Genomic DNA, 27,587 nt, shown 5'->3' on the forward strand with positions numbered 1-27,587 from the left:
AATTAGATAATGACTTTACGAACTGGTCAATTTGACTTATTTGTTCTGGCAGTTGATGTGTATTGAAAGTTTTGTTGAGTGAGTGTAGATGTTTCCACACCAATACTTTCTCGGTCTCGAAACCTTATCTCAACTGACGGAACAACTTACCAGATACTTGTAAGGTTAGTAGTACTACAGTGTTTCATGCATATTGAGGTCGAGGAAAAAAAGGTATTAACCTCTAACAACCACTCAAGTACTGCTTTGATTACATGTGCTGAGCTTGCTCCCCTCCGGCGGTAACGACGGCAGAGTGCGAATAATGGCCTATATGCAATCAGCAACTCCGATACAGAAATGACAACGACTATAAATTATCTATGCGGATCTGAACACCCCTAGTTATCCAGCCTATCTCTGATTGCTCTGAAAACAACCTTATCAAAGACCTGGAAAGCTTCGGCCTTATCCAGGGGTCAGTGGCGCAAGCTGTGGTATGGCAGTGCATGCCACACAGCAGTGGAGCACACGTGACCTGTAATGCGGAACAACAAGGCCCCGTGGCAAACCAACGTTGCGACGTAACCGCGCCGAGCGTGCCTTGCTCCTTGACAAGCTCCAACTCAACGACTATCAAAAGCCTTGGTGCTTCAGCGGCGTCACCATGGCTCCCAAACAGGACACCCCGTTCCGCTCGGCGGACATGAGTATGGTCCAGCTCTATGTCTCTAACGAAATTGGCCGCGAGGTCGTTACGGCTCTTGGCGAGCTTGGTCTCTGCCAGTTCCGCGACGTAAGCTTGGAGTCCATCAATTCATCAATCGAGAACATCGTCTAACATCTTGCTTTCATCCAGCTCAACGAGAATGTCAGTGCCTTTCAGCGCACTTTTACTCAGGAGATCCGACGCCTCGATAATGTTGAACGACAGCTGCGTACGTCATCCCTAGGCATCCACAAAAGCTCTCCCTAACAACCCCCAGGATACTTTTACTCCCAGATGGACAAGATCGGCATTCCCCTCCGAAAGCTCGACCTCGACGTTGAACGACTGGCCTCGCCTTCGACTTCCGAGATCGATGAGCTTTCCGAACGAAGCCAGAAGCTCGAGCAGCGAGTCTCTGCCCTGAACGAGAGCTACGAGACTCTGAAGAAACGCGAGGGAGACTTGACTGAGTGGCGCTGGGTTCTGCGCGAGGCCGGCAGCTTCTTCGATCGTGCCCACGGCAATGTCGACGAGATTCGTGCCTCAACCGACAATGATGACGCTCCCCTGCTCTCGGACATTGAACAACACCAGGGGGCTGCTGACGTCGAGCGATCCTTCTCGGGAATGAACATTGGTTTTGTTGCTGGTGTCATCGCTAGGGACAGAGTTGGCGCTTTTGAGCGTATCCTCTGGCGAACTCTGCGTGGCAACCTGTACATGAACCAGTCTGAGATTCCTGAGCCGCTGATTGACCCCACCAACAACGAGGCTATCAACAAGAACGTCTTTGTTATCTTCGCACACGGCAAGGAGATTCTCGCCAAGATCCGCAAGATTTCGGAGTCTATGGGCGCTGAGGTCTACAACGTCGACGAGAACAGCGATCTCCGACGTGACCAGATCCACGAGGTCAACAACCGTCTTGAGGATGTCCAGAATGTCCTTCAAAACACTCAGGCTACTCTTCAGGCTGAGCTCAACCAGATCTCTCAGTCTCTGTCTGCCTGGATGGTTCTCGTTGCCAAAGAGAAGGCTGTATACAGTGCCCTTAACAACTTCTCGTACGACAGCGCCCGCCGAACCCTCATTGCTGAGGCCTGGGTTCCTACAAACGATCTTCCCCTGATCAGGACGACGCTGCAAGATGTCACGAACCGAGCTGGTCTCTCGGTTCCCTCCATCATCAACAAGATCCAAACCAACAAGACGCCGCCAACTTACCTGAAGACCAACAAGATCACCGAGGGTTTCCAGACCATTGTCAACGCCTATGGTACTGCCACCTACCAGGAAGTCAACCCGGCCATTCCTGTCTTTGTCACTTTCCCTTTCCTGTTCGCTGTCATGTTTGGTGACTTTGGCCACGCCATCATCATGCTTTCGGCTGCTCTTGCTATGATCTACTGGGAGAAGTCGCTCAAGAAGGTCACTTTCGAGCTCTTCGCCATGATCTTCTACGGTCGATACATTGCTCTGGTCATGGCTGTCTTCTCCATCTTTACCGGTCTTATCTACAACGATGCCTTCTCCAAGTCGATGACTCTTTTCGACAGTGCCTGGGAGTTCAAGAAGCCCGAGGGCTACACTAACTCGACTCCTATTACTGCCGTGTTGAACGAGCATGGCCACCGCTACCCCTTCGGTCTAGACTATGCTTGGCACGGTACTGAGAATGATCTTCTCTTCAGCAACAGTTACAAGATGAAGATGAGTATCATTCTCGGTTGGGCGCACATGACGTACTCTCTCTGCTTCGCCTACATCAACGCCCGCCACTTCAAGAAGCCCATTGACATCTGGGGCAACTTTATCCCGGGCATGATTTTCTTCCAGTCCATTTTTGGCTACCTTGTCATCTGCATCGTGTACAAGTGGTCCGTGGATTGGCTTGGAACTGGACGCCAGCCCCCTGGTTTGCTGAACATGTTGATTTACATGTTCCTGCAGCCCGGAAACTTGGATGAGCAGCTGTATCCTGGACAAGCCACCGTGCAAGTTATCCTATTGCTGCTGGCCTTTGCCCAGGTGCCCATCCTGCTCTTCCTTAAGCCTTTCTACCTTCGATGGGAGCACAACCGAGCACGCGCTAAGGGTTACCGTAGCATAGGAGAGACATCCCGAGTTAGTGCTTTGGATGGTGACGACGATGATGCCCAAGGCAATGGTCACGGCAACAGCTTCGATGATGGCGAGGGGGTTGCTATGATCTCCCAGAACATCGATGAGGAGCACGAGGAGTTTGAGTTCAGCGAGGTCATGATTCACCAGGTTATCCACACCATCGGTACGTTTTTGTTATGAGTAATGTCTGTTACGATACTAATTGGCTTGCAGAGTTCTGTCTGAACTGTGTGTCTCACACTGCTTCCTACCTCCGTCTCTGGGCTCTGTCCCTGGCCCATCAGCAGCTGAGCATTGTGCTCTGGAGCATGACCCTTGGTCCCGCTCTCACTACTCCTGGTGTTCTTGGCGTTATCATGATTGTTGTCTGCTTCTTTATGTGGTTCTTCCTGAGTAAGTCGTGCCCGTCTTGGTCCGCTGGAGACATGTTGCTAACCTATCACCAGCCATTGCTATTCTGGTGTGTATGGAGGGTACTAGTGCCATGTTGCACTCTCTGCGTCTTGCTTGGGTCGAGTCCTTTTCCAAGTTTGCCGAGTTTGCGGGTTGGCCTTTTGCGCCATTCTCGTTCCAGACCCTGTTGGAAGAGTCGGAGGAGTTGAAGGATTACCTGGGATAATACGGGCTGGTCAAGGAATGGTGAACCATTTGTTATAGTAGTAGACTCTTGGTTTTTTTGTTTTGTTATTGTACCATAGGTAACATAGTGCACTGTTAGAAATACTGGTCTGAGCCTTCTTGCTCGACTAGATAACTGCTAAACCAACGAAACGACCTGTGTCCCTTTTAAATTTATGAAGCTTGCTACATGACTTGTAGTCATTAAATACACACCCATGGAGCTATCCCGTAATTTCAACCCCAGAGAGGCGCCGTCACCTCGACAGCCCGCTCGACGACAGCCCTGACTCTGTCGGCAAAGACTTTGTTGTTACACTCGACCTCGAGGTCCTCCAGCCACACCGTGGCGGTCAATCTATCTACCTTGATCGATACTCCGGGCACGGGGATGCCAATCTTGTGTAATCTCTCAATCTCCTTGCGCTGTCTCTCCTCGAGCTGCGAATCCTCATCGCCATCCTCCTCCATGGCGTCCTCATCCTTAACCTTGCCCTCGGGCGCCTCCTCCTTGGGAATAGGGGGCAGCTTGGGTGTTGCGACGGGGGCGACGTTGTCCTGGCCGAACTGTGCCTCTAGGAACCACAGCAGACGCTCGAGGCGTTCCTCAGGGGTTGCAGAGTGGTGAGGGTTTGCGGCAGGGAGCTCGTGCGAGTGAGAGTGCTTGGCCGAGGAACGCTTGACGGCGGCAGGTGAGCTCTCGACGGAGAAGAGGACGGCCATGACAGAGTCGGCGATGCCGTCGTTGAGCATGTTGCCCTCCCATTCGAGCTCGACCTCGCCGTTTGTGCGGTATCGTACAGAAACGCAACCCATCACCAGATACGCCGCGACGAGGCTGGCTACCTCTTCATCTGCCTCCTCCGGGTGAGTCTCACCGTCGGTGATGGCCGCATCACCGTTGGCGCCGTTCTTGGCACGACGCATCTCTGGCAGCTCCTCAATAGTACCGAATGTGCCCTCAAGAGCCCACTTGACCAGGTCAATACCCGCAGCGCTAAGGGTCAGACGCTGTTTGCAGGTGATGGTAGTGGTGTTAAGACCAGCGTACTCGCGCAGATCCTCGGGGGCCATGAGTGAAAGCTTGAAATCGTTCTGCACAAGCACTCCAGTGACAAGAGGAGGCGCGGTGGCAGGGTCAAGGTGTATGTTCTGGGGCGGCTGGATGGAGGCAAGCTTGCCGACGACCTTGGCAGTCTTGTCGGCCTTGAAGGGGATGCGAAGTTCTTCGCAGTTGCGAGGAGAGTAGACCTTGACCTTTACAGTCTTGTTTACGTTGAGCGAAAGAAGCTTTGACTTGAGACGCATCATGTTGTGCTGTTCGCCGTGGACGAGGATCTGCGATAGATATTAGCTTGTGGTCTGTTTAGTAGAAAGGGGAGCCAACATACAACAACAGGCGCCGCAACCTCTTCAATAAACTCGCGGTTCTCGACACCGTCGACGTGAGCAGCAAAAGAGTATTCCTGAACGCTGCATCTTCGAGGAATGAGAACCTTCTCGCCGTCGCCTCCAGGCATTCGACGAGCACCAGCCATGCTGCGAGACATGACGGCCTGAATCTGATCTGGTTCCTGCATGATCTGCTTGGCCATGGTGCCCTCGACACTGTAACCAGTAATGATCACACCGTTCTTCTCGCTAGGTGCCCAGCGCTCCAGCAGCTCTCGGCTGACACCGTTCTGCAGCATACCAGGACTGGCAAGCATGACACAACCACCAACGTCGTCGAATCGGTCGAGGTTCTTCAGAGAGCGAATATACTTAAAGTCCCAAGGTCCACCCTTGCCGGCACCATCTCCAGAAGCCTCGGCTTCAGCCATGCGCTCACGGAAGAGACGCTTGATGTTGTCGTTCATGGCGCCGACATAAGTCTGGTAAACAAGCATACACTTTCTCGCCAGGTTACTGGCGTAGTAGATGGGGTATTTTTGGAAGTCAGCATGCTTGCCCCAGTACTCGTCGAGAATCAGGAGGAGCTCTTGGGCACGTCCCAGGGCGAAGACGGGCATGAGCACACGGCCACCTCGGTTGAGGATGCTTGTGATGGACTTCATGAGGGCCTGTTCTCTCTCCAGACGAGGAACGTGGGAGGCAATGCCATAAGTCGACTCAGTGATGAGAACATCAATCTTGACGCCCTTAGGAACCTCTGCAGAAACCAGGTGTCGATCTTGCTCTCGCGAGTAGTCTCCAGTGAAGAAGATGTTGAGCCCACCAATCTCGATAAGGAACATCGCCGCGCCGAGCACATGGCCTGCTGGGTAAGGTGTGATTCTGATGGAGGAGATGGTATGAGTTGTGTGATAGTCGATAGCCTCAATCTGCGGGAACGTATTGAGATGGTCCTGCTCCGTGTAGACGGGCTGCGATGTTGGATATGACGATGTGTTGCCCACTCGGACACTGTCTTGGATAAGCCATTTGTAGATGGCCTTGGTAGGATGCGTCATGAATACACGTCCTCTGAAGTTGGTCTTTGCGAGTACATACGGCAAAGACGCCGCATGGTCAATGTGAAAACTATGCCCTGTTAGCTGGGAATCCTCATTGGATTGCTCTGGTCAGGTCGACGACGGGCATTCCAGGACAGGACGGCATCACAAGGACGAAAAGAGCAGGGACGTAGGGGAGCGGGAAAGACTGTATTGTATTGATCTGGCATACAAAGCGAAGATATCACGCGAACACGATACAGGTCGCGGACAAGTAAATACTGTCCGTTCCATCACATCACATCAAGGTCGTCCCTCGCCCTGTCCAGCCTATATCGTCGCACGAGTGGGAAGAAGGGGGCGGCTTACTGGCTGATTAGGAGCACATCGACGGTGCTGAGATCGAAGTCGTCATAGAAGGGGAGGGCAGCGAGCCCATCGTAAGCAGGGTGCTGGCCGGCGTCAAGCTGGTGATGGCTGTTAGACGGATCCTTTGTTCGAGACCTCTCAACCGCTTACCATGACCGTCTTTCCCTTGTACTGGATAATGTGACATGACCGACCGACTTCGTTACCGCCTCCCAAACAGAGGAACATGAGCTCGTCTGAAGGGTCTACGGGCTCCTCCGCCGCCGCCGCGTTCATCGCTGATGCCTTTCGTTTGGATGCCATCGTTGCGCGGGCGCCTGGTGTTGGCGACCAGTCGCATCAACTAGAGAAACGCTAGAGTATTAGTACAGAGCGGCCCCGAGCAACGCGCGCATGCAGAGGGCCGTGATGCACAAAGAGCGACAATAGCAATCAATCGCAGGGATGGATGAAGCTTGAATGCCTGGAATTGAATAGGTAGGCGGGCGTCGCGGGCATAAAAGGCTAACGCGCTCAATGGCAGGCGGCAGGCGGATAAAATCCGGCCTAGCCGTTTGTGGCTTCCTAGTTGGGAGGGAGGCTCTGCTCTGCGCACGTGACTTTAAAACTACGCGACCTTCGTTTTACAGGCAGAGCTTCCTCCTCCATAGCCTCCCCCAGCGAAGCATCATCTCGACTCCACGACGGTATTCAACAGCCCCATCTCGCGGCGCGGCGGATCTACCTTGTGCACCCGAAATTGCCTCTTTCCGATCACATCGCCAACTTTCCCCAGAGCCCAGTCGAGATTGAGCGCGTCGAATGGGAGGCGTCGCGACTAACGTGACAGGCTCCTCTGCCTGCTGAGCTAGCACCTACTCACCTCTGCTTCCTTCCGCCTCCCGCTCGCACCTCAGTCACTCGGCTCTGGAGTCTTGACCATGGCTCAACCTCAACCTCAGGCGCAGGTGCCGCCGCGCGCATTCTCTCCCCCTCAGCCCACGCCCTCGCCCGCCGCGTCACAATCGAGCTTTGCACTCCCACCTCAGAAGCGAGTCCGAACCGACGGTCCTCCATCACAGCCCGAGTCGCCTTACGCTACATCTCCCTACGCCGCGAGTCCCGGGCCTACCGGAACGCCTCCTGCCGCTGCAAATTCCCCTGCGTATGCGCATAGTCCTGCTCTGCCGCAACCCTATGCCACGCCCTACACCAACGGCCACACCACGCCTGGCCTCAATCTTCCAGACGCCCGACCGAATTCGACGCCCCCGATTCAAACACCGCATCACCCGCCTATGCCTCAGTACACAAACGCGACGATGACGCCTGTACCCGCGCCTGCCGTGGCTCCCGTTGTTGCTCCAGCTCAAGGGCCTGGAGCCATGGGGCCGCCACAGAGGCCAGCCGAGCGCCCGACAAAAGATTATGAGTACGACGTGACAGACTCGCTTGCTGGTACCGGCATTGATCTACGCGCTGAGGAACAATACATGAACGAGCTCTACTCAACCGGGTTCGACGAAGCCAGGACAGGATTCGCCCACCATCCGCCGGGAGCCAAGGGGAGCTTCTACGGCGCAGGCCCTGCGAATCAACCTGCTCAATCGACACCCGACCAGACTCAGGAACAGTTCGCTGCCCAGCAAGCAGAGAGAGCTTGGTCTGAGTCTTCGATGCGACTTGCTGTGCAACGAACTCAAGAGATCGGTGACCCGTTCCTTATGGTGGCAACGCTTCACCGACGAGCGGATAAAATCGCTCGAGAGCACCATCTCTCTCTCAACTTGGATCTCAAGAACAACAGCCAGACCATGGGAAAGATGAGGTTGCCAGAACAGTTTCCTTACCCCAAGGTCAACATCAAGACGGCGCAGGGTCCGGACGCTGCTCTAGTCCAGACAACAGGCTCCTATATTCCTCATGATGCATACTTGGTTGATCAGTTGGCGTTGCTGTCGATTGCATCCAAACAAAGGCTTAGAGGGCTTTTGGAGGACGCGCACGTTGTGGCGACGAACCGGCAGAAGACGTCTCACGGCGATGTGCCTGAAGACTGGGCACCAGCTGCTGCGCCCATGAATGCGGAGCCTCTACAGCCAATCGAGAAGCCAGCTGAGGGCGCGGATGCGGCTGGAGTGGAGAGTGCGAATGGGGAAGGCACGAATCCATTGAAGCGTGAGTATACTCGTAGTAACATGGCCAATTTCATGCTCACACTATACAGGCTCTGCCGACGGCGCTGGATTGACAAACGGAGCTCCACCTGTCAAGCTACCAAAGATCTCATCTTACATGACGACTACGATGCGCGACCTTGCGCGACAGGAACGTGACTGGGAAGAGGCGCGGTTGCGAAAGCGACAAAAGCGCAAGGATGGTATCCCTGACTCTGGAAGCACGACCTCACGTGCTGGCAGCGTGGCTCCCGGTACTCCGGGAACCACGGCTCCGGAATCGCAGAAGACCATGACCAAGAAGGAGATGAAGAAGAACCAGCAGGCTAAGGCAGCTGAGCTGGACAGCCACCAGAGCCAGAACACGACAAGCAGTCTCTTTGCCGGTCTAGGAGGCAAGGGCGGCCTTTTCGGCAAAAAGAAGACGGGCAAGACGTACGACTGGATGAACGTTGGACGTGGAGGCAGTGGGGCTAGCACACCTACGAGAAACCCGTCCGGACTTGGTAAAGGAACGGGAGGGTCGGTCGCGGCGGCGGCACCGGTCAACATGGCCATGACAACGGAAGGACGCAACCGACTCGGAACATGGCGAGAAGACAAGGAGAAGGGCAGGAACATACAACTACGGGATTGGGTCTCGGTGCTGGAGAGAGACGGGCGTGAGCACAAGGCACTGCAGGGGGCCTATCTGCGCTTGGACGCATCAAATCCCAAGTGAAGCCATCTAAGCTGAATAAAAAAGCGGCGAGTAATGGAAGTGGACAGCAGAGGAAGTCGAGGGAAGAAAAGGGGGGAGACGCAAGCAAGGCGAGGAGTGAGGAATTGGGGAAGATACCCTGCGCCAAAGTTTGTTTTGTGACGTTTTAACAACTTAGCCTGGCGTTTGTTGTGTTGTGTTTTGAGGCATAGGAAGAAAGCACAGGGAAATGCAGTCTTTTTGCATTCATTGCGAGATGTTGTCTGCCTCTAGGAATCTTGTGAGAGGATAGGAAGGCCATTGCCATGTGTGCGCATTCAAGGAGCGCAGTCTTGCCTGTTTCTTGTAGTACCTTTTGGAGCTTTTTGGGTATCAGGTCAAGCCCAGGAGTTGCTCAAGCCAGGCCTGTAGAGTCAGGTCATGGAAAGAGAGAATTGTCAGATAGGTAGAATTGAACGAGGAAACCTCTTGACACGGAGACTTGGGTTGATGCATTCTCTATCGTGACGAGAACATTCCAATCGACAAAAAGGGAGAGTCTCTTTCTTGAGTACAGAGTGAGCGAGTGACGGCAGCTCTTGGTCTGACAAATGCTTCACGTCTTGTGTGGAAAAGTGGGACTATGGCGGCATCACGCTTCCCCTCTCTTCCTCTCCTCTATCAACTTTGAGGGTATTTGTAGAGGAGTGACTCGAGATACTTGCGTGCCCATTCCCTTGGACCTCGTGAGCAGAGTTGACGCCCTTAAAGAGAACCGCCACAAGTTCTGGCCCTGAAAAACGCCCAGCTCAGGAACGTTACACGGAGTCACTCCCCTCAGCCAGTAGCAGTGTCAAGGGAGACAGCCAGAAGAAATCCTTCGTGTTATAACTCACATCTCGAATACACAGACTCACCATGGCGATTGCGGTCAGTTTTTTTGCATCCAAGACAGACAAGGGGGATCCCCCCTGCTTTCCCGTTGGCATGAACTAGAGCTGACCTCATCGTACAGGCGGTCGGCCAGATCTGCTCCACGGCATCTGTCAAGGGGAATCTGGAACAGTGTGTGAGGCTGGTGGCGAAAGCCGCGCGTGGAGGAGCCAAGGTGAGTGAAAAGAGAGCAAGGAGAAGAAAAAGAAATGTCATGGTCAACGTATAAGAGGTTGACATGTTCAAAGAGGCGAGACAAGTGTTCAGCCAAGAAGAGACATCCCTAGATCGAGATCAACGTCTGGGGAAAAGGGGAAGGGTTTGTCAGATCTCACACAGACGCTTTTGAAAGGGCGGGCTCCAGCTGATCGAGATGCGGTTCGTCTTGAACCGTGAGACATGGCCAAGGGCCGATTTCTCCAAGACATACCAGCAACCCCCTCCATATGTCTCTCCTTTTCTCTCTCTCTTTCTTTGCCATGTCTTGCTCTTCCACAACGGCGATACACTCTTGTCATCTGAGCACTTGCTCACACGGTATACATGACAGGTACTCTTCCTCCCTGAGGCGTCCGACTACATCGCGCCCGACGGTCAGACGTCTCTCGAACTCGCCGAGGCACAGCAGACGTCGCCCTTTGTAAAGGGCCTGCAGGATGCGGCGCGGGAGCACAGCGTCGCGGTGCACGTAGGCATCCACCACCGCCCCGAGCCCGAACCCGGCGCTGCCGTGCACCGCATCCTCAACCGGGCGCTGTACATCGGAGCCGACGGGGCCGTCGTCGACTCGGCGTCGTACGACAAGCTCCACGTCTTTGACTATGGCAACCTCCGGGAGAGCGCCACCGTGCGGCCCGGCCCCGCACTCACCCCGCCGTTTGACTCGCCCGTCGGCCGGATCGGGAGCCTCATCTGCTTCGACCTCCGATTTCCGGAGCCGGGCCTGCTGCTCTCTCAGCCGGGGCCGGGCAGCCCTTGGACCGGACATCCCGCGCAGGTGCTAACGTACCCGAGCGCCTTTACGCTCCGCACAGGTGCAGCACACTGGGAGACGCTGCTGCGAGCGCGAGCCATTGAGACGCAGAGTTACGTGGTGGCTGCGGCGCAGGTAGGACGGCACAACGAGAAGAGGGCGAGCTGGGGGCAGAGCATCGTTGCTGACCCCTGGGGCCGGGTCGTCCTCAAGCTCAAGGGTGTCGTTTCCGACCCCAAAGATGTGCCCGAGGGGACAGCTGAAGAGGGTGCCGTGGGAGAGATTGGGTTCGTTGAAATTGACCTCGATGGATTGGAGAGGGTCCGGAAAGAGATGCCTCTTCAGCGGAGGACGTGAGTATCCCTTGATACCATGGTGTTGCGGCTGGATTGCTGACAGAACATACCAACAGAGATGTTTACCCCGAGTTGACCGCTCGCCATACTTGACCAGTAAAAGGAGGCATCTTGACCGCACTGTAAGGTCACGCTGGCCAAGGCAAACACAAACAGACGGGCCCAAATCCATGCTCGTTCCCAGAGAACCGGGCCAGCCAACGGGATCAGTTTCCGCTTGCGAGCGAGTTAGCGTAGAGAAATACAATGGGCCATCTCGACAAAGTACCATGCTGTCCCTTGCCTTGTTTGCCTTGTCGGTGACCCAAGAGTTCAGGACTTTTTTGAAACTCGGCTCGAGGAGATTATCTTATCCACCAGACGTGCTGGCTTGCTGCACCGAGCTGCTGGGACAGATTCACCGCCCTAGGTACCGGCCTCTCGGGACAGCCGCACTGCCGGGGGTGTACGGCATATAGCAAACATGCCCGGGGGGTTAGCTAAGAGCGGTGTGCTTTGCTGCACGGAGTATAGGCTGAAGATTAGATGTACAGCGGGGAGTATGCATCTTGCTCCCCTTGTCTCAACTTTTTCTGCAAGGGATGTTAATTACGAAAACGAAATAGAGAAGAGGTGAACAAGTGCCGAGATGAAGATCTGTCGTCGTGGATAGTGCCAGCAAACTTCGCATTGCATATACGCCCAAAGGGCCGATCATGGGATGGGATAGACGCACGTACACCGCCAGAGATTCTTTTCTTTGTCCCCTGCTTGAGCTTGACAAAATAAAACAATTGCTTCGCTGGCAAGTCTGTCTCCTCTTCCAAGGGAAGGGGTAGTTGGTTAGCGTTACAACGTTGAAGCGAGAGAAGAAGAAGAAAAAACTGGACCTTGTTGATTATTCCCCGAGGGACTAGGGGAGAGAAGGAGAAACCCGAGTTGCTGGGTAAAAAAAAGACTAAAAAATCTGCAAGTGCCAGGGAAGGGAAGGAAAGAGAGGCTGGGATCCTCGGCATCAGCCTCGGCTGCAGCCTCGCCTGAGTCGTCATGGAGCAGTCATTGCCTTAGGTAAGGTAGCATTCTCTCAACGGCCTTGCTTGTGACTGCTACTCTGACAAGAGCCGAGATTTCCAATGTATGAGCAAGTGACTGTCAATGTTTCATCCTCAACAAATATACAGTTTTTTTTGTTCCTCTTGCTCAATTCCTATTGTCTCGTGTTTCTGTCGAGCAGACTCCCATCTCGATCCAGCAACAACTCAATCTCGCCTTGGCCGTCACGGTCGTCGTCGTCTAAACCTCTTTGCCAACCTTGTCCCTGACCTTGAAGCCATCAAGACTTCTACACGCCCCTCCCCTTGCTTCTACTCTAGGGGTCCCTTGTCCTTGTCCATGCAAGATTCCCGCTCCCATTTTGATCAATTTCGTTCTTTCCTACAAACACACCCCTACCCCACTCGAATCCCAACGCTTCGGTCCCGGCTTTCCGCCTGCATTAGTCCGGCGTCGCACCAGAGCGAAAAGGGACAGAGTCAAGGTCCAGGGGTAACGTGCCGGGGCAGATGCAGGTTCAGGAGGAGCCAAAGCGAGCTGTCACTGCGACATCTTGCATTAGCTGAGGTGGCCCGATTTCCGCCCCCAGGGGTTGTTTTTTTTGCTGCTGCTTCCATTCTTTTCCTTCTGGCGCGGCTCCAGAAGCTTTGCTTTTTTTGTGTCCCTTTTTCCCAATTCCGCCTTGCCTGGGTACGTAAAGTATCCGTGGGTTTGTTGCCTCCTGCCTTTTCTTGCCATCAGAGGAGACTCGTCATTTGTCACTGTCTGTGGCACCCACTTTTAATCCTCAGCCTTCCCAAACTTTCCGCCCAAAAGGTCCATTCATGGCAAAGGCAAAAGAAAAGAAGCCTGAGACAACAAAGCCATCGTGGTTATAGTTTTGTTTCCGCCTTGTCATTGCTTCTTCTTTTTGCTATTGTTTGTAAAAATTTTCTTGTATTTTTTCTGATATCTGATTCAGCCGAGGACTTGTCTTCTCAATAGACATGTTGATAGTTTCCTCTATTGTCCTCCCCCAAGTGCAACCTCATCCGCGGCTCGGGTCGCCTGTGATCCGTTCCCAAGTGCCTCCGAGGCCGGTTTAACGGCCGAACCAACCGACGTCGGATCTTTCTTGAATTCCTTTTGGTTATTTCTTTTCTTTTTGCCTCGCTTCGCTTCACACTCGATCCGCGTCGCTTCTGGCGTGTCGGTGGTTGTCTCTGTTCTCTCTTGCCTTGACTTATCCTCGACCTACCTCGGGGAGTACTCGTCCCGTCGCCTCGGCGGTTAATTGCATTTCCTTACCTTCCCCTTCCCGTCTGTAAAATAAAAAATAAAATAAAAAAGAGACATTTCGTATCATCTCATCGTCGTGTTTTACGGTCCGTGTTCGAGTTCGCGCGCGGGAACCAGCAAACGAACGAACAAAACGGACGAGCCTCGGCTGTTCCGCCTTTCTGTGCGTGCGTGCGTGTACGTGGTGTCACGAGCCGCCTGCATCGGCCAACGACAGACAGACTGTAAATGAGCGGTCCGTCCTCCATCTCCTTTAAGTGTGTGCGTGCGCAGGTCGCGGGCGCGGGATGGGAGGTGCAAGCGCAGCGGGAGTGGCATGTTTATGAACCGCCATTAGCCCACAATGTCCAACTGGTGATGCTGACCGAGCACCTACAGATGCATCACTGTAATCGTGATGGAAGTAAACATGTCATAGCTACAGTGTCGTAGTATTCTCTATCAGTAATGTCACCACACCCACACTCACACACAGACACATCCATCGTCATCAACGGCCATGAAACGGGCAAGCCTCAAAAGCCCAACCCAACGGGGATGCAATCCGAAGCCCGAGCGAACGAGCTCGAGCCCTCCCCAGGCGAAAAACTTCGAGTAGTTAGCTTCCCATTGGACCCAAATCCTTCCATCACCCCGGAACCCACCCGCTGGATGGAAGCCTTCCCCGCAAGGCTCCAAGGCTCCAATTCTCCTCTAGAGCCTCTTGATTACCCAGCGCCGGATTCAGTCCCGCGTCGCCGCCGTCATCATCCATCCATCATCGATGGCCTGTGACCCCCTGAAAGTCAATTCCACCACCCCAACCAAAACTGGCTCTAGCCCGCCGAAGCCAACAGCTTCTTTGCCATGTTCCATACCTGCTGTACAAAAAGACTGACTCGTCGTCCCCCTGGTGTCATCATTTCGCACGAGGCTGTTTTTGCTAAATTAACTTATAACCAACCATGAATCCCAGCCCAAGAAACATGAAGGAAATTTGAGAGTGTCTATCTGTATCTGTCTGTTACCTGGCCATCATTACGCGCCCTCTATCTCATCTCGTTGATTTACCCTCTCATTTCATCACCAACTGTGTAGATTACCTGTTGCGGCCCAATCCACCAGGGGCCGACTCAACTCTATTTTGCCTTTTCTCCATTGCTTTGCTGTCCAGCATTGTTAGCTTCTGCCTAGACCTTGCTTGACTCCTCATGCTCGCTCGTATTTGCGCACAGCGTCATCACCACTGAACTGAATGCAATTGTGATTCCCCCTCTCATCACTCCGTCGTAAGCAAGCATTCCAATCCAAGGGGCACGCACCCACAACACAGCACAACCAACGAGTCCTCCCGTCCATTGGGTTCGTGCTACAACACTGCACACTGTACTGTACTTGAATCCTCGCCCAGGAACCGTAGCAAACATTTGTACCCCAGCTTTCTCGGCTCCCCAGCCCTCGTCATCACTTCCCCTTGTCCCGTCACACAAACCACGGCTCCAAGCATAGCAAACAATCTCTGTCGTCCAAGCATTTCCATTCCCACTCAATTTACCTCGCCTCGACATTGCTAAATCAGGCAAACACGGCGAGCCGGCTCCGATCTCAAAATAGATGTGATATTCTTGTCACTTTTATCTTGCAAAGACTGAAACAGGAGCTTATTCTTGAAGTAAATCCATTATTTGTTATAGTTTATCTCATAAAACCAGGACGTTTGTCTTTCCTTGCGCGCTGTGTAGCTAGCTGCCTTCCGTCTTATAGATACTATACAGTCTAGAGGTTGAAAGGGGGAAAAACGCGTGGGGGTATCTTCTATCAATGTCCTGAGTCCAGCCCAAGTGCTCGGCTCAGCGCGGCGCTGAAGCATCACTTCTCTTTTTTCCCCCTTTCCTCTTCCTCATCCAATAGTCTTGTACACCAATACAGAAATAGTACAGGGGAATACCGGCCAACATGAAACCGCAAGGAATCCCTTTTGCTGATGGCCCTCCCGCGAGGGATCCAAGGCCAAACAGCTAACCCAATAGTAATAAAAAATTCGTCAAAAAAAAAAGTAAAGGGAAGAGAAAAGAAGAAACGAGAGATACAGGCCAAAAGGGGAACCTCTGCAAGCAAGGGGGTTGCGAAAAGAGAGAGCAGAGCAAAAAAGCAGAAAGCAAAAAAGCAAAAACCACAGATCCCCCAAGTCTATATGCAAGTGCCGAAAAGCAACTTTTTTTTTCTCCCAGCCCGTTCCCATTTTGTAATACCTTTCCAAATCCCCATGTCGAGTAAAACTCCCAATAAAAATCATCTTCTCCCGAGGCGCTCGCTTTTCTTCTGCTCACTGCATGTCCCTCGCGATCTCGGTCTGTCTTCGCTTGGCTTTCGGTCGCCCAATTCCAGATCGTACTGCGCTCGCCAACCCTTGTCTTGTCTCGCCGGTGGCCGATCTCAGACATTCCCATCCCGGTTGGATCTGCATTCCATTCCGGCTGAAGACGCCCTTGACGTGAGTGGTGCTGAAAGTTCGGGTTGCCTATCAAGGGAGACCATGTGGAGACCGAGGACGACGACTCGAGCCGAGGGTTGTTGCGTGTGCGAGTGAGAGTGTGTGTGGTTGCGGTGAAAAAGATGCCAGGCGGAAAAGGAGAAAAAAAAACAAATCCCAATTTTTGTCCCGTCTATAGTCAAACGCCGCGTGCTGAGTCCAGATGTGTGTGGTATGAATAATGTCCAAGCCAAAAAGAAAATAAGAAAAAGAAATTGTCGACACTCATGTCGACGAGTGTATCCGTTTTCCCCAAAAACCTCCCCTTGAATTCCACTTGCTGCTGGGAAGCAAGGGATGGCTCCGAGCCGCTGTGTATATGATTTTTCGACAGGAATGCGTATTAAAAAAGGGTATACCGGAATGCATTAAAGCAAGGAGTGGCGCGGCTCGCGACTCCAAGCCATCAGAAGGTGATTAAATGGTATCGTAGTTGGGAATATCGCTTTAGGTCGAAGAGAAGACAGGCGGAAAAGGGGAAGCGCGCGTCTGTTGAACGCGGTGCGGTGTCATGTCGTCGCCGGCAGGCCTAACCGCCAGCGTGGCCCAGCTTTGGCGTGGTCGTCAGTCGCATAAAGTTGGGGGGACTCATAGAGTTCGTCCAACAATCCAAGCGAAGACTCTTTAGTGAGGCTTGGGGCGAGGGGGAGGCTTGGGGACACCGGTTGTGTCGTAGGCTCCTCGGCCCATGTTGCAAGGGCTTGATGATCCTTGAACCATTGTTGCTGTTGTTGGGAGAACGAGTGAAAGAATGTGGTGTTGCTAGTGCCTGGTTGCTGGTCAGTCATTGCGGTTGAGAAAACATGGCGAAGGGGGGAAGATGGGGATAAATATAGGAATGTGGTAAAGATGGGGAGAACGACGAATCGCAGTCAATGCACTCGTCGCGACGGGGAGGCGATTTGGGCAAGCAAGCAAGCGAATCTGACTCACAAGATTATTCGTCGTGGTGCGACAGACAAAGCAGGCCGTATCCAGGGAATGCGGTCGCGATTGGAGGACCTAGACAGTGCAGGGAAAGGAAAGGCGACAAGAGAGCCGAATGGTGGGCAAGATGCGAGCGACACCAATATAATTGGAGAGGACAGACGAGACGATGTCCAAGAGGCGAGCGAAGAGATGCGACGAGTTGGAAAGAGGCAACACGAGCGAGAGATGATGTCGCAGACGCAAGATGATGATGGGCGGACAGGTGCGTCTCTTTGAGTTCAAGAGAAAGGGGGGAGTTCGTCCGAATATGCTTTTTGCGCAACAGAACAGCCCAGCCCAAATGAGGTAGAGCAACCCAATAAGTTAAGGGGAAACTTTTTTTTTTGGATCGTTGCCGTAATAGCTAGCCTCCAGCTACCTTCTCAGCTCAAGCGCAGTCAGGCACAAGGCACGCACACACACGCTGCACAAAGCGGATCGCTAGCAGGAAATGGTGGCGCCGGTCGGGCGGTCGAACGAGGGTGGGTCAGACAAACGGGGGCCCGATTATTACGAGGGGTGTCTTGACTTGGACCTTGCCTGGGGTGGGCGAGGTGAGGTGATGTAAGGTGGTGTTGGTGGTGACAGAGTAGTAGAGTGGTCGAGTGAGCTCAAGTAGATGACTGTCTTGAGTGTATTCCGACTTGTAGGTGTTGGTCGTCGTTATCGTTTGCTTGTGTAAGTGATTCACTCTCAAAGGGATACAGAGTCGAGGAGGAGGGAGAGAAAACCAAGAGAGGATGATGTGGGCGGATGGATGATTAAAAAGGAGTCTGTAATAAGGGAGACGTGAAGTCGGTTGAGTGAAGTTCTGGACCGAGGGAGGGACGTGGGAACGAGACGCTTTTGTACAGACCACCCATCCAGATGGCAACTACAAACCCAAGATGGAAAATAGGGAAAATCTCCAGGAGGCCAGGAGGGGAGGGGTGTGTGGGCGAGTGTGTGTGTGTGTCCATGCCATGCCCATGTCCATGCTTCACACAGCTCCCGTTACTAGGTACGGCACTATGGGCGCTCCGTATCAACTCCAAATTGCTGAAATTTGCCTAGGGGGTCCGTTCTGGGGGGCGTACCTGGGGGGGAAGAGGAAGGGGGGGCTTGGACGTGACAAAAAAGAACAAGCTCAGAGCGCAAAAAGAAAGAAAAAAAAGAAGAAAAAAAAAGGGAGCCATGGGTGGAAGCAGAACGGTACGGTACCTGGCCGGACCATGTTTCGTGGCTTTCCCTCCAGGGCCGATGCATGTCTCCACGAGGTAACCCGTGGCTGACCTGCCCTGCCCTTCTCTGCCCTGCACCGAGCGAGCTTCTCTGCTCGGCTGTCCTCTCTGCTGCTACGTACTGATATTGCCCCAGCCCAAACTTCGCGGTCTGTGATCCATGGTCTGTGGGTTTGGCAAGGATCGCAGTGCTCCGTCGCCAGGCCAGGGCTCCGTGGAAGCGCTGATCCGCACTTCACCAGAAGCATGCGCCGGCTGCACTCCCTCCCTTGCTCTGGCGCTGCTCGCCCGTCCTCTCGCGTCCAGGGACACCCAGGCCACCGGGCCACAGGGGTAGGGAGCCGCTGGGACTTGTTGCAAAGGCGTGTCGCTCCGGGAGGCTGGAAACTCATTAGCCATCAAACCTCCCAAAACGCTCCTCACACCCGTCCTCCAGCTGGTTCACCCACGCCCCCCAAAAGATCCCCTCCCCCTCTGGGTACCCTCTTCTCCTTGGCAACCTCCCGTTGCAGCCAACACTGTCTTCCCTCACTTGCCCTTCTAGGTAGGTAGGACGTTGAACTGTAAGTTGCCTGTGACGTTGACAGCTCGCCCGTGTGGAGGTGTGGTCGAGGTCCAGAACAGCAACTCGCAGCCACTGATGAAGCTCGTGTGCCTGTGATTCTGGCCCTGGCCTGGCCTGGCCTTCCTCGCCTTACGCCGACCTGCCCCCAGCTGCCGCCATCCTCTCCTTTCAACGTCTGTTTATTAGCCACCATCGTCCTTGTCGCCATGTGCACCACGAGATGGCTATGAGCCCCAAAAAAACCGCTGCACTCCCGGCGCCCCGTGGTGGATCCCCCAGACTGGCCGAGCTCAGCACCCAGCCAAGCCAACCCGCGACGGTGGGAACTGGGAGATGGGACCGACGTCAGGCAGACCAGACCCAAGGTCCTCAGCGGTACCCAAAGCCGTGTCAGCGTACTGTGCACCGCCCGTCGGCGAGGTACCTCGTCAGCCCTGGTACGGAGCACTCCATTCGGCCCCTTCTGGCGCTTCTCTGGTATGGCCAGGGTCCTCCGTCCTCTTGGTGCTCCCGATTGCGACGGCATCCCAGCAGCATGACCCCCGGTCCATCCCACCAGCTCAATTACCCACCATCCTTTCGTTTAATTCATCACATTTGAAACCTTGCGTTTGTCTTGTTTCCTCTCCCGTTGCCCTTCTCTTGTCCCGTGGTGTGGTGTAAAGGCCATGTTGCTGCTACGTACCCTCCTCTCGGCCGTTGTAATTTGTGACAACTGTAGAGCGTCAGTAAAGAATGTTCCATCATGCGGCTTGCCTGCGGCTGCATACCGCTCTTGTGCCTTGCCTCCAAAGGAGAGGCTCGGCCCTAAACGCTCAGGCATGCAACATTGCTTTGCCTGCAATTCCTCCGTCATGCAGCAGCTCCGAGCTGACGGCCCTACTGAGTACATATGCCGGCCGGCATCGGTAGAGGAGCAAAGTTCTTGAAATCCCCACACATCTCATGTCTCATCTCATATCTCGTCTCATCTCGTCCCCAAAATGAGATCAGGACGTGTCAGGGCGCGTGCGGTAAGGCCCAGCGCGTCAACCAGAGTAACACGCATAGTAAAGGTCACTGTGCCGTTATTGTTGTGTGCGCTAGTAAATGCCGGCATCGTCGTATGTTGAGGTTCAAAGAACTGCGGCTCTTTGTTACCCTGTATGCAGCAACGCCATCAATCCTTTCTCCTCTCTCCTTCCTTTGCAAGCGGGGACTTTGAGGGTATCATTGGAGGTCAACAGTTGATATTCAAACGTCATCGTTGACCGACCTTGGTTGATGGACTCATCCATTTTGCTTCGCTCCCTCTCAACCAACGAGAGTTAAACGGCATCCATGCATCCCTGTGGTGCTTTGATTCACCGCATCCAAGACTGCTTTGTCGTGGTTTGCACAACCTTGTTCTCTCCGTGTTTCTTCCCACCGCCGGGAAATAATCGTCCTTGCTGCTCCTTCGCAACTTTTGCTGTCCTTGTAGCGAGGGCCTGCTAGCTGAGCTTGTCCCTCGTATGTTCCATAATTAGCCACGATTAGCTCTGAGTTCAGGTCGTTATCCTCATCTGACCCGAACGGGTGGGTGTCACACAGACCGCAACTGAGCCATGGCCCAGTCGGCCAAACTGGCGAATTGCTGTCATCACTGGTTTGAGACTCCTCGCTACCCACCCTGTCTGGTTTCTGAATGTACGTACTCTGCGTAGCAGAGTGTCGCAGGATTCAGGCCCGACTGTCCGAACATCCAATTCACTCATGGTTTCGCTTCATTCCATGTAATGATGTTGGATAGAGGCGCGAGGGCGGTATTCGCATTCGTAGCCGCAGCCCCCTTCGTACAAAAAACTGCCGTGTATCGTAGACATGGTAGTTCTTCGGCCGAATCATCCAGTCGCTTCTCGGATCGTGATCGTAACCATGCGTCCCCGCTTGCGGTACCGAATCCCAGGGAAGCGGAACCTTTGGGGCTGTTATCTCGCTGCCTAGTTGGCATCTAATGTGAATCTCGGGCCATCTGGTCTTGAGACATCGACGACATGGCGCCATGACAGCGCTTGAGATGTCTGCATACAGTTCCAATGAGATGACAGCCACATGAGCCGCGTTGCCAATTCTTCCATATGGCCTGGAATAGATTCATGCTTGAATCAGCAAGCGAGCATATTCATGCTTCCTCAACATGAAGAATATGTATTGAGGACCGAGGCAATATAGCTGTTTCACATTCAGCTGCTACCAAATGAGACGTCGTCAGGTCAGTGACATCCAGGGATCCCTTCCTGTTGTTCGGAGTACCCTACCTTTCCAAGAGACCCCAGCCCTGCAGCCTCATGCAGCGGGAATACTGCCGGTCTCGCCTAAGCCTGGGTCGCCGTCCCGCAACTTGGTAACTCTGCACCGGTGCAAGCTTTGCTTCATCGGTCCCATTTGTCAAAGAGCCGGCCTCAACTCTCCACGCGTCTATCGTTACCGTGTGACAGTTGACGTTGACAGTAGTGCAAAGGCGGCTGATGGCTTCAAGCTCCTGTGAGCAACGTTTGCTGGTTGTCGACGCCTCTATTGGCAGACGAGACCAATGGTTGGGCACGTGCTCCCCGTCTTTCTTCTTTTTCCCTTCGAGATGAACTTCTGGAACCCTCCAGGTATACTCTGTAGCATCCCAGCTCGTCGGTCAACCGTGGCTCCTTGTTCGGTGGGCATCGCGGTGGACCAACGGGGGCTGCATAGAAACTTTCCAGAAGGCTGTCAGTCAGCATGAAGCTCCACGCGAGGATACTTCGTACTGTGCCAGCAGTAGGCATGAGGCTGGAGCGCACTGTAACAAAGGGTCAACGCTCAAGCGCCAGGACCTGGCCCCAAGCGTCAGCTGCTCCAGCACGTCTCTTCGGTCTGGGTTTCGTACCAGGCAATTTTGGCAGCCTTGATCTTGTGGAGACGACCATGGATTGGGATGAACTGCCAACAACTCCCGTCCTGCAACTTCAGGGGTAGGCCCAGGACATGCGCCCTAGCGCGGCCGGGCAGCCCACACGTTGTGGCGGCTTGCGCAGACCGTAGTGCCTCATCGAAGCCCCGAACCTTCGGCGTTCCTGCATTAGCCAATTTCCAAGCGCCATGTTCGGCTTTGAAACAGGGGTTGGCGTCGCCCATTCGGTTGGATACCAACCTCCATCCAGCCCTCTCATCGTCCCGTCAATGGCATCCACAGGTGGCGCTTCTCAATGGCGGTTCGATGAGGTCTCGTTTTAAACCGACGTCAGATGATTGGGAAGGCGAACGCCCTATGGTCTCATCTGTCGGATGCTGTTGTGATACCTCAGTGTCATGTGACTTCTGTTATCCAACGCTCTGGATCCTTGCCGAGATCAGCAAGCCTCCACCCGCCATGGAGGTCAGCCTACCCAGCTGTGCCATCTTCATCTGCTTCAACTGAAGGTTCCTTTCTCAGCCCAGGGGTCATCGTGTGATAGAAATCCATCGTCGTCCACATGGGCGTTCCACACGGGCCTTTGCGATCCGTCCCCAACCTCATCTCGTGGTCGAAGAAGCCATTTGGTTAGATGCCCTGTAGCTAGATCCGAATGCCCACCGTCTCAATAAACCCCCGGCCCCGGAGGGCATGCCGGGAGTCGTTTCGTGGAGATGGTGCTGGGGTGAGACTGGCATGTTGCCTACTGGCTCGGGATGAAGGCGTAATCGTATGCCCGGACCATCCTGTTGTCACTGAGCTCGGAGCTATCGATTTGCGTTATCACACTATCGCAGCCTCCTCTGCTAAGTAGACCGGCTGCTTGTAGATCGTGCTTGTAGCGTTGTGTCTGTATCTCCAATTTCTGGATCGGTTTAGACAGGCGCGGAGGCAATGCTGGCGCGACCATGTACAACGCCTCTGCGACAACAATCGTCTGGGCGTAGGTATCAGACAGAAGCTGCGGGCTGCTGAGATGAGGACCCTTCTTGGCATCACAAATGGTGGGGTTGTCATCAAAGTCCACCTATCGGGTTCATGACACATGTGGCCCAAAGCCATCGCCCAACCGCCAGGTTCAACTGGGGCAGAACTCATGTGGCCACCTTCCAGAAGCCTCAGCGAACAGTCCTGCAGATCAGGATCGGGGCTGCTGGAACAGGGCGTTGTGTCTGACCCGCAGAAACGTCACGGATGTTCGCAACTCGAGACTCTGTAAGAATTCGGTGGCGATCTCTGGGCGCTGGGCATCAACCCAGCACGAAGGGCACCAAAGCCGTCGGTTGATCTTCAATGGAGGCAAGTCCGTAGCTGTGCCCATCATCCTTCATCGCGTTGGTCTAGCATCCCCGGATCACTGGCGTTACCAGCCTCTGGAATATCGTTTGAGCGCACTTCCAGCTAGGCCAACTGCTCCATTGAGATAGGGTTCATGTCGCCGGGGAACCGCTTCCGCGAGCGCAGGGCTTCCGTGTCGAGTCCGCTGGGTAATTTTAAAAATTTTCGTCCTAATAAACTCCGTTGTTCCTGGTCCGTCTGTGTGGGGACAGGGAGAGGCCTCTTAATTAGGTAAGGGACCTTCTGGAAGGACGATCTGCGAAGCCAGCTGTTCTTTCTGGAGTGAGCGTGTGTGTCGTTCGAGCCGGGTGGGCTCCCCGGACGATGGGCCGAGCCAAACGAGTCAAGTTTGGGTCGACGCAGGATCCAATGCCTTCCGCGCCGCCCTCCCGGAATGATCGATATCGAGATGATCTCGACGCCCAGAGAACCCAACAGCTTCTGGGGCGTCGATGCTGTGGGTGCCTGTGCCTGATCTACGCTGCGGATTAGCCACACGCCGTGGTCGAGCTTCCTGGGTACGAACTGAGCTGGGTCTCGCCTTGGAGCCTCCGGGGCTTCTGACTCAGGGAAATGCGACCCCTATCCGTTGGTGCAATTTCGTAGTCCGGGGAAGCAGCGTGGCACAGCGTCTCTCGAACAACCGCCAGATGGGTAGCATTGCGTCGGGCCCTGGAGCGAGACAGATGTGGGCTTTGACTCGGATCGTGCCGTTTTGTGTAAGTGTGACCGAAATCGTAGGCTCCCGGGTAGGCTGTTAGGTCTTGGGGTGTGATACTGCTTTTGGTCATCCATCGGCTGTTGTCGATCGAGTGATGTATGAGCTGAGTTTTGATGCTTGGATTTGGAGTTCCAAAGACGGTTGAGGTCTCCTTGCTTCGCTGAAAATCTTGCCCAGGAAGGAGCCTTTATCTGACAATCAGGTGCCGTTCCTGCCACCATCCTCTCGGAGTGGACCTCTAGGGTAGCCGAGCAAACCTATGTGACTAGATGGGATGGTTGAGCTTGTCGAGGGACAAGTATGCCAGACTAATATCTGACGTTCAATCCTAGTATTTCCGCTCTCTATGTGCGAAATTTCTTCGGGTATAGTCCTTCATGGTTGTCTGGATGTTCATCGTGATGTGTTAGTTGGTTCTTGTGATGGTCAAGAATCGACGGGCTGGAACATATCTTTCAACTGCGTCGAAGTGTTTACCAAAGCATGAACATACACACGCATTCGTTTTCCACGAGAAAGTACCGGGGCTAGTACATCTTCATAAAAGATCCATTGTATTGACCGGGCGTGGATTAAAGCCCTAACTGGCTTCCCGAAGAATACCAAATCCAGTTATAGAGTACTCCGTAGCCCACTAACAGTTGTATTTGCACGACCTCTCCTCAATTTCTACGACAGAGACCGTAAGAGAGAAAGAGAAATATTGCCATTCTATCATGAGCATCACTCCCAGAAGCAGGGTGCTTCTTGTAATAATCGCCCGCGTGTAGATGAGAAGTCTGAGGCAACTCAACCCTAGGTACGCTTCCAAGTAGGTACACTTCCATGCCTACCTGCAACCCAACTAAACCAGTCAAAATAAGAAATCGCCTGAAACATAACCAACAAGAATAAGAGGTCTATCGTAACTCTAACGTCTGTACTTACTGACATTCATGACTGAAGTCCCAGACCATACCTGGCTGCATTCTCCAACATGAACCACAGTCGTCGGCCCCACCGAATTAGGCAAGTACCTCAGCCACCTGTCCAGCCTCACCTCCACCCCGCCATCGCTGACGCAGCTAAGGTGGACATCCATCCTGTTCAACACGCCGACACCGACAGCTATCCAAACATACCGCCAGAGCTCAGTGAAGCCTGCAAACACAACCACCGCACCCCGAGAGACACACAAAGCCACCCACAATGTCAATCATTCAGCAGCACACCAGCGCGACACTCAGCGATGCCTGGCGCACCATCAACATCGACGCCCTGAACGAGGACTCCAGCGTCAACTTCGACACCTCGACCCTTCACCCCCCGCAGCCCGAGATCGACGAGGCGGAAGTGCGACAGCTTGCGGGTCAGGTTCGGCAGCTTCTGAGAGGAGGCGACGCTGAAGGCGCCTTGAGGGGATGCTTGGATACACCTGTCTACAATGGAACAGATGCCGCTAAGGTATGTCAAGCTTGAGCCCGCAGACCGACACGGGCAGCTACCCGGAAGGGCAGGATCCAATAACTTATGTCTTTCAACAGGACGCCCACCTGCATACTATCATCGAGGTTCTCCAGTCGATCAAGGCGAGCGAAATGTCACCCCTGCTCAAGAGCCTCTACGCATCCGAGGGCGGCGCCGAGTGCCTGGACGTGCTCATGAAGTACATGTATGTTGTTTTAACCAAGATACCGATATCAGTTCTAAAAAGTCCTCAGCTACAAGGGAATGGCCACGGTTCACCCTGGAAACGCCTCGCGATCACCGAACAAGGTCACGCCTGAGCCCACAGGCTTCTCTCAGATCGGAGGACGACCTGGCGGAGCGAACGAGCCGGCGACGACGGCCATGAGTGTGCTCCTGAGCTGGCACGAGAAGGTTGTCGAGGTTGCTGGACTGGGCTGCATCGGACGAACTATGACGGACTGGCGCAGGGTGTAGAGCAGGATGGCATGTACAATGACGGCAAGCGGGCTGAGAATTCCATAGACTGAGGAAACCGACTATAACGAACCGCGCGGAATTACCCTCGCGCGGGATTTTGCCATTGATTTTACAGTTGTGTACATATACAACAATCCACCCATCTGGACTACTTTTGCTCCAAGATATCCTTCAAGTTGACCTGGCCGCTACCCCTAGGTAGGGGTTTGGGCTGATTCTCGCCCTCATGCCATCCGATCATGTATATGATTCTAAAGGTCGCTGGAATAGTGCCGTCTGGGTTACCATGTAGTTCGCGGTAGATGGCATCACCGGCAATAAGGACATCTCGCTGGATAGGCCCCATCTCCCTCCCGAGGATAGCATTGCCTTCTCCCATAGCCTGGAGATCCTGCATCAAAGCAAATGTATCGGGATAGTCAACAATAATGTCGTCGACATCCACAGTCAACATCTTGAAGCCGGCTTTCTGAAGCAAGCCGCCCACGTCTCTCACATCAGCCAGCGGAGAGACCCGAGGGGACATGCCACCACGTCTTTCTGACTCGGCCAGTTGAAGTGATGTACGCAGTTCAAACAGTGTATCACCTCCAAGCATGGCGCCGATAAAGGGACAATCAGGCTTGAGGATGTTGTTGATTTGGGTGAGAACGCCGGGCAAGTCGTTGATCCAATGAAGGCTCAATGAGCTCATTACTAGATCGAATGAGCCGGACTCATATGGAATTGTCTCCTCGTCGTCTAGGACTTGCCGTGTAATCTTGAGTTGCTTGTTAAACTCAAGATCGGCATCTCGATAGAGTAGTGAATGAGATGAGTCTGCGGCAACCAATTCATCGATCCTCGTGGACAAGGGTGGAGAGACGGGCATTGCGGGATCAGGATCAGGGTTCTCCTGGACTAAAGCCCTCGCAATGTTGCAAGAGTTTGCTCCAAGATCCAGCACTCGAGGGAAGTGCCGGTTGATGTCCTGGATCCGAGGTTAGACATGGATGGGCTGCTCTAACGACACAGGGTGATGCTTACAAGGAGTCTTTCAGACAGACGGATGGCAACCTCATCCTTGAGGTAGTCAGCCTCCCGGCTCTCTTCAGGGTTGATGGCAGCACGCTCCTTTTGAAGCCATTTCGTTCGCCGGTTGAAGACTTGGAAGCGGGGAGCACCTGCGGCTTGAACGGCGTAGAAGCGTTGGTTTGAGATAGGACGGCAAACATTAGCAGGCCGTGACAATGCCCGCAAACTACAACGCATTGTGGATAATGAAGATGCGCATGATGACATGGCACAGCGCTCTGTAGAGTATATCTACAGACGGTGACAGACAATTGAAAGATTGATTATGTAGTTGGTCTGGATGTATGCAGGTGGAATTTTGATAGACAAGCCAAAGTCATGATGAATTTGAAGCTCTTCAGTTGGCTGCGCTCCAAAGTGGATGACGCACGGGCCAGGCCAGCTGCAACGGTAGGCACGTAGTCCTAAAAAGCTATGAGACACTAAATCAACACTCTCAAGTTCCTTACGCAAAAGAAGGCCCTAAATATGATAAATAAAATATTAGAAAAATTCCAAAGAAAATAAATAAAATATTTAGATACTTATGATATTGTTTATTATTTTTATCTCTCATTTAGCCCATAATTAGGCTATAAAGTAAATACTCTTTATTAGTTTAACTGAGCGCACCCGTTCTGGTGTCTCAAGTTTTTTCTACGACCGCGTGGTAGGCTCTTTCTGGTAGTTGGTGC

At 53.6% G+C, this 27,587-nt stretch overlaps 6 protein-coding genes across 6 annotated transcripts; 4 read left to right on the plus strand and 2 right to left on the minus strand.

Annotated features, from left to right (window-relative positions):
- Window positions 1–646: 646 nt before the first annotated feature.
- On the plus strand, window positions 647–3,431 carry LRP88_08593 (H(+)-transporting V0 sector ATPase subunit a; the record flags this gene model as incomplete). The annotated part of the gene is made up of 5 exons (XM_083245096.1): window positions 647–775; window positions 839–917; window positions 966–2,975; window positions 3,026–3,205; window positions 3,259–3,431. The coding sequence occupies 5 exons, from the start codon at window positions 647–649 to the stop codon at window positions 3,429–3,431; spliced, it is 2,571 nt and encodes an 856-aa protein (XP_083099590.1).
- A 236-nt stretch (window positions 3,432–3,667) lies between these two features.
- Window positions 3,668–6,537, minus strand: LRP88_08594 (cleavage polyadenylation factor subunit YSH1; the record flags this gene model as incomplete). The annotated part of the gene is made up of 4 exons (XM_083245097.1): window positions 3,668–4,768; window positions 4,822–5,953; window positions 6,235–6,332; window positions 6,385–6,537. 4 exons carry the CDS (start codon window positions 6,535–6,537, stop codon window positions 3,668–3,670), a joined length of 2,484 nt encoding a protein of 827 aa, XP_083099591.1.
- Window positions 6,538–7,154: 617 nt separating this feature from the next.
- LRP88_08595 (uncharacterized protein) lies at window positions 7,155–9,111 on the plus strand (the record flags this gene model as incomplete). The annotated part of the gene is made up of 3 exons (XM_083245098.1): window positions 7,155–8,389; window positions 8,441–8,545; window positions 8,634–9,111. The coding sequence occupies 3 exons, from the start codon at window positions 7,155–7,157 to the stop codon at window positions 9,109–9,111; spliced, it is 1,818 nt and encodes a 605-aa protein (XP_083099592.1).
- Window positions 9,112–9,987: 876 nt separating this feature from the next.
- On the plus strand, window positions 9,988–11,332 carry LRP88_08596 (carbon-nitrogen hydrolase; the record flags this gene model as incomplete). Its single annotated transcript, XM_083245099.1, has 3 exons — window positions 9,988–9,999; window positions 10,085–10,177; window positions 10,553–11,332. 3 exons carry the CDS (start codon window positions 9,988–9,990, stop codon window positions 11,330–11,332), a joined length of 885 nt encoding a protein of 294 aa, XP_083099593.1.
- A 13,769-nt stretch (window positions 11,333–25,101) lies between these two features.
- On the plus strand, window positions 25,102–25,836 carry LRP88_08597 (actin-related protein 2/3 complex subunit 5; the record flags this gene model as incomplete). Its single annotated transcript, XM_083245100.1, has 3 exons — window positions 25,102–25,356; window positions 25,437–25,568; window positions 25,621–25,836. The coding sequence occupies 3 exons, from the start codon at window positions 25,102–25,104 to the stop codon at window positions 25,834–25,836; spliced, it is 603 nt and encodes a 200-aa protein (XP_083099594.1).
- A 151-nt stretch (window positions 25,837–25,987) lies between these two features.
- LRP88_08598 (S-adenosyl-L-methionine-dependent methyltransferase) lies at window positions 25,988–27,090 on the minus strand (the record flags this gene model as incomplete). Its single annotated transcript, XM_083245101.1, has 2 exons — window positions 25,988–26,809; window positions 26,866–27,090. The coding sequence occupies 2 exons, from the start codon at window positions 27,088–27,090 to the stop codon at window positions 25,988–25,990; spliced, it is 1,047 nt and encodes a 348-aa protein (XP_083099595.1).
- Between the last annotated feature and the right edge of the window lie 497 nt (window positions 27,091–27,587).

This window comes from Fusarium phalaenopsidis (genome assembly GCF_050370095.1).
Source record: "Fusarium phalaenopsidis strain FUZ10S chromosome Unknown contig_32302, whole genome shotgun sequence".
Taxonomy (NCBI): domain Eukaryota; kingdom Fungi; phylum Ascomycota; class Sordariomycetes; order Hypocreales; family Nectriaceae; genus Fusarium; species Fusarium phalaenopsidis.